The 15288-nt window shown below is 44.4% G+C and overlaps 1 protein-coding gene across 1 annotated transcript in view; it reads right to left on the bottom strand.

Annotated features, from left to right (window-relative positions):
* Positions 1–15288, bottom strand: part of PATJ (PATJ crumbs cell polarity complex component) — a 186254-nt gene that overhangs the window by 96202 nt on the left and 74764 nt on the right. Inside the window, exons 24-26 of the mRNA XM_044430263.1 lie at positions 13035–13212; positions 12366–12476; positions 11214–11288 (exon numbers count right to left, since the gene is read on the bottom strand). Coding sequence (XP_044286198.1) covers positions 11214–11288; positions 12366–12476; positions 13035–13212 — 364 coding nt within the window. The remainder of the gene's footprint in view (positions 1–11213; positions 11289–12365; positions 12477–13034; positions 13213–15288) is intronic.

Here is a 15288-nt window from a genome sequence, read left to right as displayed (position 1 = left end):
GTCCTTTCAAAAATCTCTTGAGAATAGGATGAGAAAATAGGGGTGATCCATCGACTAAGCCACGGTAGTAGGCTATTGCGGCCATATACACTTTAATAGAAGAAGGCTTCAGTCCGGAGTGATGCAACTCCAGAAGGAACTGAAGAATTTGTTCAATTGATGAGACAAGTAGGGAGAATGAATGAGACTCGGCGAAGGTGGAAAACCGTTTCCATTTAGCCGTATATGACTTTCTTGTGGACGGCTTTAGAGCAGAGTCGATAATATGCTGAATCTCAGGGTGCAAGAGCGTTGGATTCGAATTCGACGGGGTCTGTCTCAAACCGGATGGTACGGAGAGACTGTGGCAATGAGAGGCACCCGCATGGTTGGATTCGAGAATTGGAACCGAAGCGGTCGAAGTGATCGTTGATACCGATGAATTAATAGAAGCTGTCGGATTCGAGGCTCTCGAATCCGTCGTCGGCCCCAATGGAAGGTCAATCATCGAATCCGCCACGCTGTCAGGTTCAATGAGAGCAAGTCCGGGTGACAAAGTGTGCCGTTCATTTGCGTTATAAGATATGGAAGTGTCAGAAGATGAAGAAACTCCCCGCGGGAGATGTCGAGCAGTTTCACAAACCACGCTTGACGTGGCCACCAAGGGGCAACTAGTATCCCCGATGCACGGTCGCTCACTATCTTTGCTATGACCCTCATCAGAAGAGGGATCGGAGGGAAAGCATAGAAGTTGATGTTGCCCCAAGGGATCATGAATGCGTCCCCTAGGGATGCTTGTCCAATTCCAGCTCTCGAACAGTAAGTCTCGCATACCCTGTTCCATCAAGTAGCGAATAAGTCCACAGCGGGGAACCCCCAGTGCCTGAAAAGGTGGTTGTGCGTATGAGGATCCAGTTCCCACTCGTGAGAAGTGAAGATGTGTCTGCTAAGAAGATCCACATGCACGTTGTCTGTGCTGGCCAGATGAACGGCCATCAGAGTAATGTGTCTTAGAATGCACCAGTCCCAAATTCTCATAGAAAGCCTGGCTAAGGTCGGTGACTTCGTCCCTCCTTGCTTGTTCAGATAAAAAACGGTCGCTATATTGTCCGAAGTTATCTGAACGATCCGATGATGAAGGAGGTCTTTGAAAGAACGAAGGGCTTTGAAGACTGCCAGCAGCTCTAGGAAGTTGATATGATTCTTGGACTCTAGAGGAGTCCACGTTCCCTGGGTAGACAGGCCAGAGCATATCGCGCCCCCATCCTAGGAGAGACGCGTCGGTACCAAGAGTTATCAAAGGAGGTTGCGCCCTGAAGGGGACTCCCATCACGAGATTGGTCGGTTTCAGCCACCAGCACAGGGAGCGGAGCACGGAAGACGGGATCCGAATCCGTTTCGACTGTGGGTCTCTTTGTGGATGATACACCTTGTTGAAGAATAATTGTAGTGGGCGAAGCTGAAGTCTGGCATGTGGAACCACGGCAACTGTGGAGGCCATATGCCCCAGGACCCTCTGGATGGATCTCGCCGTAACTGTTCCCTCTCGTCGAATTCGATGGATATGGCGAGCTAGAGTCTGCTGTCTGTCCTGAAGGAGGAAGGCTTTCTCCAACGTCAAATCCAAGCGGGCTCCAATGAAGGTGAGCGTCTGTGTCGGAAGAAGAGAAGATTTCTCTGTATTAATACGTAGACCCAAACTATCTAGTAAGGTACGGGTTGTATGGATGGTGTCTAGGAGTCCTTCTCTGGATTGCGAGACCAACAGCCAGTCATCGAGGTACGGGTAAATTTGTATGCCCTGAAGGCGTAGGAAGGCACAGACAGGAGCCACGCATTTGGTAAAAATTCTCGGAGCTGAAGCCAGTCTGAAGGGTAAAACTTTGAACTCATAAAGTTGGTTTGCAACAGCAAAACGAAGGAAACGCCTGTAATTTGGATGAATTGAAATATGAAAGTAGGCGTCCTTCAGGTCCAGTGAGGCGAACCAATCCCCTCTCCTTAACAACGGCAAAATGTTTTGAAGGGTAGTCATACGAAACTTTCTCGGTATAATAAACTTATTCAAGTCCCATAAATCCAAAATCGGACGTAAACCACCGTCCCGCTTGGGGACCATAAAGTATCTGGAATAGAATCCGTGGAGTCCGTCAGATGGGAATACTTGACGAATCGCTCCTTTAAGGAGAAGTTGATGTATTTCGTCGAGAAGTACCGGCGAACATGAAGTAGACCGGATCGGACTCGATGGAGGAACAATGTCGAATTCTATTTGATAGCTGCGTTGAACGATGGATAATACCCAACAGTCAGATGTGATGGACTCCCAAATGGGGAGTCGGCTTCAGAGCCGGTCCCCAGATGAGAGGGGGGTGGGTATTAGAGGAGCATGAGGAGTGGTTCGCCAGTCCCGTCAGCGCTGCCTCCGATCGTCGAAACGACAGCGGCCCTGTTGGAAGCGCTGTTGGGGCTGAGGGCGGCGGCGCTGCTGCTATTGTTGCTGGCGGTGTTGCGGCAGCTGTCTCTGTTGGTATGTCTGCCTGTAGGATGGCCGATTCCAGGACCACTTACAACTGCTATGTGACTGGATCTCCATCCTGCACGCCGTCATTCTTGACTCGTGCAGTTTCTTGAGTTTGTGGTCGGTACGCAAATGGAAGAGTCCGGAACCATCAAAAGGCATCTCTTCTATTCGCCGCTTGGTTTCCTCCAGGAAATTACAATTCCGAAGCCATGCGTGTTTCCGGAGGGAAACGGCACCGACCAAGGCCCGGGAGTCAGTGTCCACGTGGTGACGTGCCGTGGACAACTGCTGCACCGTGACCTGCATGGCTTCTTTGATCAGGACCTTCGCAAGGTCACCCTGGTGGTCTGGGAGGGTGGAGGCGATGTTGTGGAGGCGCTGCATAATAAAATATTGATATCGCGCCAACGTCGCCTCGTAGTTAGAAATGCGAAGTCCTAAGCCCGAGGCAGCATAGACCCGCCTGGCCAGGGAATCTATTTTCCGGCACTCCTTATCCCTCGGCGCCGTATGTTCCCTCGCCTCTCTGCCTTGCGAGGATTCGACGACCGCCGAGTTTGGTTTCGGGTGCTTTAGCAGGAAGGGGATGTCTTCTTCCCTGACCCTGTACATAGATTCATATCTCCTGGACGTTGGCTGAGGATGTGAAGGTAGGTCCCAGGGCTGTGTCATCGCCTGCCGCAGGGTAGTTATAAGTGGCAGAACGATAGAGGTCGATTGCTTCCTGCGGACGTCGTAAAACTTGTCCGTCAACGGTCCCGGGCGCTGGGCAGCGTCGATGTCCAGGGACTGGACAAGCCTCGACATCAGCTCCGCGAAGGAGACGTGTGACTCATCGGGTGATGCAGGATCCTGGGATGTCACCACAACGTCCGGGGAGGTTGAGTCTACATCAGAGTCATCCGAATCAGCACCATAGTATGGCGGGGCAGAAGATGATGACTCCGCCGGTGATAAGGAGCGGCTGCTTCCGCTTTGCAGGGATTGAGGTGGCACCCTCCTCGAATCCACAGACCGCGGTTGGTCACGGGGCGGAGGTGAGGATCGCGCTCTGGGAGCAGGGTAGTACCCCACAGAGAGCGGGTCTCCCCAAGGTTGGTAGTAGGGACAATGCCAACTCTCCGGGCATTGCTCTACCGAGTGGCTCCTCCGATTCCCTGGTGGGGACAGGCCAGCTTCTGTCTCCAATATCACCGTGGGCATCGGTGTCGGTGACCTCGCTCTAGGAGGGGAGTCCTGGATTTCCCCATCCGAGACAGACCCCCGTAGAGTTGGAAGGGGTGCTGGCGGGAGGTCGACCGCACATCACGGAGACCCCTGAGGGGTGACCCGCATGGCCTCTTGAAGGATTGGTTCGGGCGGGGTCAGTATCGTAACCACCACCGGTACCGAAGGGCCCGTCGGCTCCGAGTCCCGATTTCGGGAACAGTCCGTAGACTTAGCCTTCTTTGGAGGCTTAGAGGCCTTTTCCTTTCTGGCCTTCTTATGGCCTGCTGGCTTCTCTTCGGCATGTTTGCGCTTCTCATGCCTCTTTTTTGGTGAGGCAGAGGGGCCCAGCGAAGCGGACGCACCTTCATCCGAAGGGCATGAGGGTGGAGCCACAGAAGCAGAGCCAGGTTTTGGGATAGAGATGAGCGGGTCTGATTGCATCAGGGCCCTATCCCAAAGGAGCCTCCGAAACCGGTTCTCGCGGTTCTTCCTAGCCTGCTTAGAGAAGGCTAGGCAATGAACGCACTTATCCGTCCTATGCCCCTCTCCAAGGCAGAGGAGGCATAGGTTGTGTGGATCAGTAGGCGCCATTTTTGACCCGCAGTACGCACATTTGCGGAAAGCCGCCCGCTGCGCCATCGCAGAAGAAAGAAGAAAAAGAGAGATAGTGCAGAGGGTAAGTATATATTTTTGGGTTTTTTTTTTTTTTTTTTAGATCGAAGAAGAAATAAGAGAAAACTACACAGAAACAGGAAACGAAGTAAGGGGAAAGTAGTTTAAGGGCAATATATAAGGAGAGAATCAAGAATAGCCAAAGCGAAAGTCGAAAGCGGCACGAGGCACAGAGAACGGCGGTCGCAAAGACTGAACAAATGGTGGACGCTCCGCTCTTTATAGGCCATGGGGGAGGGGAGCGGAGCTTCCCGCCAAAAACCGTTAGCTGTCAATCTTCCGGCCAAAGGCACTGCGCAGGCGCAGTACCCATATGTGTGACTGCACAGAGGCCACGACGAAGAACTGTATTACCATACCGACATGCATTTGATATATCCATGATATCAGTAGGAACTGATCTTCAGTGGTTAAGTAAGAAAAATAGAATCAACATAACTTCTGCAAAGGAAAGTCCTGTCTCACTAATCTTTTAGAGTTAAGAATTCCAGGGTCAAAAAGCAACAGTGAGACCTGGACATGGAACAACTGACTGTTTCAAAATTGGGAAAGGAGTACAACAAGGCTGTATACTGTCACCCTGCTTATTGAACTTATAGGCAGAATGCATGATGCAAAATGCCAGACTAGATGAATCACAAGCTGGAATTAAGATTGCCTGGAGAAATAGAAACAACCTCAGATATGCAGATGATACCATTCTAATGGCAGAAAGTGAAGAGGAACTAAAGGGCCTCTTGATGTGAGTGAAAGAGGGAGAGAGCAAAAGTTGGCTTGAAACTCAACATTAAAAAAAATCACGGCATCCAGTCCTATCAGTCCCTGACAAGTAGAAGGGGCAGAAATGGAAGTATTGACAAATTTTATTTTCTTGGGCTCCAAGATCACTGTGGATGGTGACAGCAGCCATGAATTTAATAGAAGCTTGCTCCTTGGGAGGAAATCTATGGCAAATCTAGACAGCATACTAAAAAGCAGAGACTTCACCTTGCAGACAAAGGTTTGTATAGTCAAAGCTATGGTTTTCCCAGCTGTAATATATGGCTGTGAGAGTTGGAGCATAAGGAAGGCTGAGCACTGAAGAACTGATGCTTTTAAATGTGGTGTTGGAGAAGACTCCTGAGAGTCCCTTGGACTGCAAAGAGGTCGAATCAGTAAATCCTAAAGGAAATCAAACTCAGCTGTTCTTTAGAAGGACAGATATTGAAGCTTAAGAGCAAATACTTTCATAATGAGAGGGAAGAACTCATTGGAAAAGACCCTGATGCTGGGAAAGGTTGAAGACAAAAGGAAAAGGGGATGGCAATGGATGAGATGGTTAGATAGTGTCACTTGATGCAATGAACATGAATTTGGGTGAACTCTGGCAAATGGTGGAGGACAGGAGGGCTTGGCATGCTATGGCCCATGGGGTCATGAAGAGTCAGGCACGACTGTGCGACTGAACAACAACAAAGAATGTCAGTGTAGATCTGGTAGATAGTGTTTACTTGGACTGCCAAAAGGCTTCTGCCCTCACCAAAGACTCCTGAGCAAACTTGCAGTCCTGGAATTAGTTGCTCCACATAGATCTGTATTGGGACTAAATCTTTCAACTTACTCACAAAATATCTGGAATTAGGAGTAGCAGACAAGTGGCCATGTTTGCTGATGGCACCAAACTAAAATTTCTAAGGAATTTCTACAAACTGGAAGAATGGGCATCAAAATGGTAAATGCAGATCAGAATAAACAAGTATGAAGTAACATGCTGCTGCAGCAAAATAAATAAATAAATTCCCAACTTCAAGTATAAGCTGGTGGGATCTGAGCTAGTGGTGATTGACCAAGAAAGGGCTCTTGAACCTGCGATGAACAGCTTGATTAAAATTATCACCTAGTGCACAGCTGCTGTGAAAAAGACTCCATGATAGCATAACTAGGAAAGTCATGAAAAATAAAACTGCAGCTTCATACTCCTCTTATACCAGTCTATTGTGTTTCTGCACTATCATGTTTATGTACTTAGAATATTGCATATAGTTCAGGTCATTGCATCTAAACAAGGGCATTATATAGTAGCAAAAATGTAGAAAAGGGCAACCGAAATGATGAAGGGATTGCAGCAACACCCCTGTGAGCAAAGGTTACAGCAGCTGAAATACGCTAAGGGGGACTAAGGGACACATGACAGACATGTGTAAAATTGTGATAAGTGTGGGAACATTTTTCTTCCTCTCCCAAAATACTATAGGACAAGGTCATCCCATTAAGCTGAGAAGTGGGAGATTAAGGACAGGTAAAAGTAAGTATTTCTTCAAATGATGCAATGCAATTCATATCCCTGAGATGTAGTGATGACTACCAACTTGGACACTTTAAGGCCAATAGGACAAATTTGTGGAGAACAAGACTGTAAGTGGCAACTAGTCTTGATGGCTGTGTGTCACTTCCCTATACACATCAGTTCCCGAGGAACTTGGGCAGGAAGGGGCTCCTGCATTCATATCCTGCTTGGTTTGGCACTGGGTGAAAAGAATGCTGGACTAGATGGACCACTGGCCTGATCCACCAGGGTTCGTCTTATCTCCTGAAACATATTCCCTTTTCTATTGATGACCTCCCCTTTAAATAGGATAGTGGCTGCTGGTAATTTCAAATGTTTTATTTATGTTCATCCATTGGTGGATATTAATTTTAAATCAAGGATATTATTTGCATCGGGAGCAATTCTAGACTTGGAACTTGGCCATTGTAACATGCTTATAAGTGCACTCCGAACAGTGGAATGGTTTATCTAATTGGTTTAGTCAATTTTCATCTTGATGAGTTGGAAAAAAAATCTGTTCCAGAAAACAGTTTTTAAAAATTCCTAACCAACATTAAAAGAATAAAATTAAAACAGGGACATTTTGACTGCTGTAAACACTACTGGCTCCTGTGATGTATAGCACTTGTGCTTAGAACAGAAGTCTCAAATGTAGCACATGCATCTGGTAGGAATTGTTCTTATGTTTTGAAAAAACAAAGGATAAAATCACATAGTGACTAAGTAATTAGCAACGATAATCATCCTGCATAAAACCAAATGTGCCTTATAGGTGTAACTCTGTTCTGACGCAGCTTTGATTCCGAAATTCTCCAAAGGCAAACATACATTGTTGATATGCATGAATAGTATGTATTAAAATACATACTACTCAGGTAAATAGGAAGACAGCATGTAAATAGGAAGAGGAAGGGGAGACAAGTGGTGGGACCACTAAATAAGGAGGAAGGAGATCCAGTGAATGATATGAGGGAACAGGCACAGATGCTAAATGACTATTTTGCCTCTGTGTTCTCCCCAAAGCAGGACGGGGGATATCCGCATAGAAGCTTAGATGAGGCTGGGGACTTAGGGGCACAGATTAGAGTCAACCCGCTTGAAGTCAAGGGGTTCCTCAGGGCATTGGACATTACAAAGGCACCAGGCCTTGACGGGTTACACCCGAGAGTACTTGGGGTTCTCTCACGCCCGCTGGCCTCCATTTTTGAGACCTCGTGGAGAACAGGTGAAGTTCCAGAGGACTGGAGGGTGGCATCAGTGGTCCCAATTTTCAAAAAGGGTAGTAGAAGGGACATGGGGAATTATAGACCGGTTAGCCTTACATCCATTGTAGGAAAAACAATGGAAAGTCTCCTAATAGAGAGAGATCTAGTGATGCTAGATAGGGAAGGGAGGCTGACAGCCACACAACACGGCTTCCGCAAAAACAGGTCCTGCCAGACAAACCTTGTGGAATTCTATGACAAGGTTTCGAGATGGCTAGATGGAGGGGATGCAGTGGATGTGGTATACCTGGATTTTAGCAAGGCCTTTGACAAAGTGCCCCATGATATCCCGGTGGAGAAACCAAGGAGTTTTGGGATACACCAAAGCACTGTCCGGTGGATTAGGGCATGGTTGACTGATCGAAAGCAGAAGGTAACCATTAGCGGGGAATCATCAGTATGGCGGCCAGTAACAAGCGGGGTCCCCCAGGGCTCTGTCCTGGGACCGATCCTGTTTAATCTTTTCATTAACGACATGGAAGAAGGGGTGAACAGTCTGCTGATCAAATTCGCAGACGACACTAAAACTGGAGCAGTGGCCACAACTGAGGAGCAGGTACTCCAGATCCAAAAGGATCTGGACAGACTATGGAAGTGGGCAGCAGACAACAGGATGGCGTTCAATGTGGATAAGTGCAAGGTCTTGCACTTGGGGCATAGGAATAGGTGTCATAAGTACAGGTTAGGTGACAAGTGGCTGGGGAACAGCAATTGTGAAAGGAACCTCAGGGTACTGGTTGACTGCAGGCTAAACATGAGTCAGCAGTGTGATGCGGTGGTCAAGAGGGCAAACGCCACCCTTGGTTGCATAGCCAGAAGTGTGGCTTCTAGATCAAGAGAGGTATTACTACCACTCTACGCGACTCTGGTGTGCCTGCATTTGGAGTACTGTGTTCAGTTTTGGGCCCCTCATTACAGAAGGGATATAGTCAGGTTGGAGTCAGTGCAGCGTAGGGCCACAAGGTTGGTGGCCGGTTTGCAGGGGATGCCGTATGAGGCGAGACTGAGGGAACTGGGTCTCTTCAGCCTGGAGGAGACTCAGAGGGGACATGTTGGCGACATACAGGTATGTGAGGGGATGTCACATGGAGATGGGTAGAGACCTGTTCTCCCCTGCAGAGGAAGGCAGGACACGGTCCAATGGAGCAAAGCTCAGGGAGCCAAGGTTCCAATTGGATGCCAGGAAGCACTTCCTAACAGTCAGGACCCCGAGGGTGTGGAATGGGCTTCCACGAGAGGTCGTTGAGGCCCCATCGGTGCGGGTGTTCAAGGATAGGCTGGACGTGCACATGGTGGGCATGTTGTGAGCGGAGCTGGCTGGTGCCGGAGGTCAGACTAGATTGCCCGGGAGACCGCTTCTGACTCGCTCTGTTTCTATGTTTTAAAATGTTATGTTTTCTTTTATGACTTGATTGCCTACATGAAAAGACGTGCATGCTGACTGGAGCCAGTTATTTTACATTGTTATAGCAGCCACGAAAGACATACCTTTCACAGCTTTCAGAAGGATTAGGGATTCAGTTCTTGAACTGTAAAATATAGAAACCTAAAATCCAGAAGACGAAAAGGATGATATACTTTATGTAGATTCCTTTCTTTTTAGATGGGACTACAGAAAGTGAAAACAATTCAGGAACTTTAATTATTTTTTTACTGAGATTGCTGCGTTCAAGGTCCAAATTTCAGCACTATAATCATCATGTTATGCAAATCAGATGAGCAATTTATGCAGATCAGACTTGCTATTTCTATGCACCAAATTTGTCTAATTTCCATGAAGTGCTTTACCTCTATTGTTGCCACATATAGGAGGCAGCAAGAGAAAAAACAAAGGAAGGCCTTTTCCTGACCATTACATCCCCTGACCTTCCACCCACTGACTACGCTACACTCCTGTTCTTAGGCTGCTTCTGCCCTAAGAAGGTCTTGGCTAAGGACTTGGCTCCCCTGACCTCCATGTGCTTTGCTATTTCCAGCCTGCCTCCTCTTCATGACACCTAACTCAGGTAGGACTCTCTGTATGGCAACATTTTTATAAATATTTCCATGAGAATAATCAAGCAAAAGAACTGCAAATAAGAAGGGATGACAGGTCTATGGATGACTGAGGTAGAAAGATCTAGCCCTGATATGCAGCTGTTTTCCCTACAGAAGTTTTTCAGGAAAAGGAGCATTAGATTAACAACATTCTAAAGAATAAGTGCCAATAGCAAACTTGGTAGGTACTGTATGGAGATGCCTGTGTGAAGAAACTCACTCTGTATTAGAGATAAAGTTGTATTTGTAATTACAGCAAAGAATTCTGCAGAGCTATAAATTGAAGGATAATGTTATAGAAAAGCAAAACTGAGAACAGCTTTTTAGAACAAATCCCAAGTCATAAATTGAAGGGATACACAGATACAGCCTCAGAAGAGGAGAAGTTTTCACACACTCAGGAAGGGAACACTTGAAGCATGCTTTTTGAAAGGCTGGGAAATGTTCCAGTAAGGATGATTAGGTAAGAAGCAAAAGGAGAGTGTATAAATAGGAAAGTATACCAAAAAAGGAAGGAAAACAAGGCTTTGATTGCTTCTATACCACAACCATTGGTGTTGGTATGGCATTGCCTTTTTACAAGAAAGTGAAAATGGATTCAAAAGAGAAGTTCCATGGAATACTATATTATCCAGTAAGCCTCTTCCCAATGAGCAAGATTTTAAAGTACCTAAGAAAAGCCATGCTGGATCAGACCAAGGGTCAATTTAATCCAGCATTCTTCTCATGGACTGGCCAAGCAGCTGGCCACAAGAAATCCATAAATAGAATATGAGTGCAACTGTAGCATCACAACCAAGGTCCTGAGCAACTGGTATACATATGCATACTATTCAGTACTGGAGATAGCATACAGCCATTAGGACTAGAATCAATTGAGAGTCCTCTCCTTCATAAATGTGTCTAGTCCCCCTTTGAAGCCATCCAAGTTGGTGGCTATCACTGAATCTTAACGGAAGTAATTCTATACTTTAACTATGCATTGTTCACTTCTTTTTAATGGCTCTTTAAAGCTTGGGCTTAAATGGGCAAGGAGCAGGGAAAGCTATTTTGCTGCCCCCTTCCTTAGTATGTTAAGAACTAATATTTCTTAGTATGTTAAGAAATACTAAGAAAGTATATTTGTCACTAATACTAAGTGACAAATATAGTCTCTCTTATATTAATGCATTGCTACAGAAACTTAATTATGGCAAGCAAGCAATTACATTCACAATACCATTTCAGCTTCTTCTTCTTCTGTGTCTTGATCTTCATGGTCTTTATCTTTCTTGTGGTTTCCTATGGAAACTATCTGCAGAATACAAACATGTAAATATATGTTCTGTATCTAAATTGTACTTCATTATATACAGATGGAACAAGCATTACCATTCCCAGCAAGGCAATTCTCCAAGATACTCCTTTCTACTTCTCCATTCCAGGTTTCCAGTTTCTATCTTTCACTCATCATTAAGATCTTCTAAGAAATATCTTTCCTTGTTTTGTTTCCCTTAAAGTTTTTGTATTTTTACAGACCTTGGAATTTCCCCAAACCTTCTGAAACCTCCATTTTTGCATGGGAATTGCTATTTTGATAACATGAGAATTGTTACTCAGAGAGCAGCTTTGCACTTAGTATATAGCATGCTATCCTGTTGAAAGTGCTAATTAAAGTGCAGGTACAAACTCTCTCCCACAAGGTTTCATCATTAGTAAGATATGCTCATTATATTGCTTGTCTCAATACAGTTTTTTAAGGCTTGGAAAGGTATCAGAAAATAAATGAAAACTGTAAACCACTTCACATATTAAGTAATCACATTAGTTTAGATCCTGATACCTGTGAACATAACTCTGATCATTCTGCTCCTCCTCACAGTAGGGATTTCTACTGGGTGAAGTCTTTTTCCACAAGTGGGAAAAGCCTTTCCATCTGTGCATGAAACTGAAACATCCAGCTTCTTATTCTGGGGTGCAGATCAATTAATATTGATCTGTCAAGCACTGTCAAGCACCCTTTAAATGGCATACTTAATGGCAACTCGATTTCTTTAAGTTCATATGGGAGCACTCCCTTGACCATACAATCCATGTGCCAAGGACACACATGCACATGAACATGCACACCAGCTTCCTTAGAAACTGTCCCAGAGCTGTGAGATTTTAATTTTTGAATTTGTATTTATTGCATATGTGTTTGAATGTTAAATCTGCCATGAAACCTTTGGTTTATGAAGAAGAAAGCCACTAACTAAAATATAGGATGTAGCTTTTATTTCCTAAAAATCTGCAAGCTGAGGGCCAAAAAATACATTTAAAAGGAATAAACTGTAAAATAACCATTATGCTAGCTGTGTAACTAAATTTGGAAAGCAAAGAAGAAACTCACCCTTGGAAGAATGGATAAGCTTTGGATCACAAAAACAATGGGGTTGCCTGCACTTTTTATAGCTTCTACAGCTTCTTCATGAGTAGCATTTTGTAGGTCTGTTCCACATACCTGCAGGACATCAGATTCTTTAGATATTCTGGTGGTGACCATTGTTTGATTTGCTAATTCAGCAGTGTGCTTTGTTAACAATTTTTGTTGATGACCAAATACACATGCACACACACGCACACACTCTCAAACGTACATTTCATAAAGATTTTATGGGGAAGAAAATAATAATGGAGGAGAAAAATATGTATCTTGGAGAAACTGTTTTGTTGTCAGAAATTGGACCTGATAATTCTCTGAATAGCCCCAGTGCACTAGTGGAGGAAGCATCAACACAGAAGCAAACATAAATTGTACTTCCTGTACTATGCATATGGTTAACATCTCCAGTGGCACTTCCTCCCCAAATGGCTATGCAGTACAAAAATTTCCTCATGGGGTCACACTTAAAACATGAACACTCTGTGCAAACAGAACACGGAGAGCTTTATACATCTGTGAAGCCAGCCTATGAATGTTTAGTAAGTTTGTTACTGAAATTTAAATTTATTTCCTCTTCAAAATATGAAGCTGTCAGGCAAGTGCAGACAACTACATTATTTTTTAAACTTAACCTACCTCAAGTATTTTATCTCCAGTTTTGAGTGCTTTTGTTCTTCCTGCTGGGCTGTCTTCCAAAACTTGCTTGATAAAGATACCTTTAAGCTCTTCTCCGTTCTTTAAGCGCTTTATAACTGTATGCCCACCAACAATACTGATGCCAAGAGGCATATGAGGGTCTCGAAAAATTTCAACACTGTGAAAAGGAAAGCAATGCTTTAACAGGGGAAGCTTCAGTTATATAAATTTTTGTATAACTTTATCATCCCATTGTTCTTTTTAAGGTGTAATATAAACCTTTAAATGAGAGTCAATTTGTATGTTACGGTCTAGTGGAAACTGCAGATAGGAAATCACTAACACTTATCGCCTACTTTGGTGAAACAAGCAAAGTGCTACATTCATACACTAACGCTTCATTCAAGTGATATTATATGAGATGGGCACCACCAGTCCTATTTGGACTGACAAAGCCAGTGGAAAACAACTGGGTTTACCTACAGGCAACCATTTCAAATATCCACATTTCATTGTAAGAAAACTGCAGGAGGGCAGTTGTCTGGGATCAGTCTATGAGGTGCAGCCACCCACTTTGTCTTAGGTTGTCAACTAGGACATGCAGAGCAATTCCCAATGTCTCCTTTCCCAGGGATAGCCATGTCCAATGGTTTTCTCCATTCCCCCAAATTTCCAATAGCTCCACTGAATCTATGTTCTCATTAAGCACAAAGCTTTCAATATTCCAGTCTTGGTCCAGAAGGTTCAAGCATTAGCATAGAAACACTTATACATTGCACTTTTCTGCAAATTTCTTTGGCATAGAAATACCTCCTCCCTTTTGCCACTTTAAATAGCTGCAATTATCTTCTGTGTACTCACTGTAAAGTTCAGTTCTATCTTCATGGTGAGCAACATTAATGCTGCCATTATTCATTTATTTATTTGAAAAACTTCCAACCTGCTATTCAGGATACTTTGCCCCTTCAAAGTGGCTTGCAAAAGGGAGGGAGGGAAGGAGAAAGGATGGATAGTCGGACAGGCAAGCAAACAATCATAAAGCACGAATACAATGCTCTAAAATACAGTTTCAGAGTTAAAGCCTACAGTGATTAAAATTATTCCAGCAGTACAGATTAATTAAACGCAGAACAGAAAAAATAATTATGCACAATTCTAAATTAAAATCCCACAGCAGTTAATTCCACCTTCCACCCATCACAGCAAATTAGTTACTCTCAGACTGGAATAAAAATCTTTCCAAAGTCCATGCTAGCATCAGTTTAGATGTTCTTCTGTGAGCTTTAGAAAGCACTAGCCATCTTGTTCCACAGTACTTAACACAGAACATGTCCAGTACGTACACACACAGCTTTTCCTGAAATACTCCATGTACCCAACAGATCTAAACTGGCCCCTCATCCCTTCTGTTTGGTTCCTTGTCCGCATTTTGGTCCCAAGATCAATTTAGACAAATTTATGAAGGTCAAGCTGCCAACGGCTGCTATCTGTGATAGATATATGTTGCCTCTCAGGACCAGTTGCTGCAGAATGTGAGTAGGAAGGGACTTATGCCCTGCATGTTGGCTTCCTATTTGGGTATCAGTTTGGCCCCAGGACTACATTGATCTTTGGTCTGATCCTGTACAGCTCATCTGACGTTCTTAATTAATTCATATTCTGCCCAGCTCTGAATCCAGGCTTATGTTTTCAATAAGAAATCTTGCCTAAAATTAAATTGGATAGCAAGCCTAAGTGCTGACATAAGCAGCTATATTACTATTGTTCCACTAGTCTATAAGCTCTTATTTCTGCAAGTTGCATACAAGCCTGGACTGCAAGCCATGACTTCCATATATGGTTGTAATTAATGCACTTAAAAGTTCCAGTAACAGACTCATGGCACCATACCTAACCCACCCCTTGCCAAAAAAAGCCCTGCTTGCTAGCTGTATACAGCATGGAGGCTGTCCTTCTGAGACATGAAAAACAATATCCAGTTGCAATTTGTCCCATTGTTTTTCCTATTTGCTTTCCTAGAAAGTTATTTAACATTCAGATGAAATCAACTGCACTTAGCTGGCTGGCAAGTGGGGTTGGGGAGTGTATATGTGTGTTTGTGTGCTGGCATGAAAGGGGTTGTAATCGATGTGGACTGAAAGGCAAACTAGTTATGAAAATAATAAATCAATTTTTGCCACAGTTAAATGAAATGGTTCCGATACTGTTCACATTTGCCTAAACTTCATGAGTAGTGTATTTTATCATTTCTCTT

Source organism: Varanus komodoensis, unplaced genomic scaffold (assembly GCF_004798865.1).
Source record: "Varanus komodoensis strain SLA01 unplaced genomic scaffold, ASM479886v1 scaffold20_1, whole genome shotgun sequence".
Classification (NCBI taxonomy): Eukaryota; Metazoa; Chordata; class Lepidosauria; order Squamata; family Varanidae; genus Varanus; species Varanus komodoensis.
Note: the sequence above shows the minus strand (reverse complement) of the source record. Positions and strands in the feature narration are given on the sequence as shown.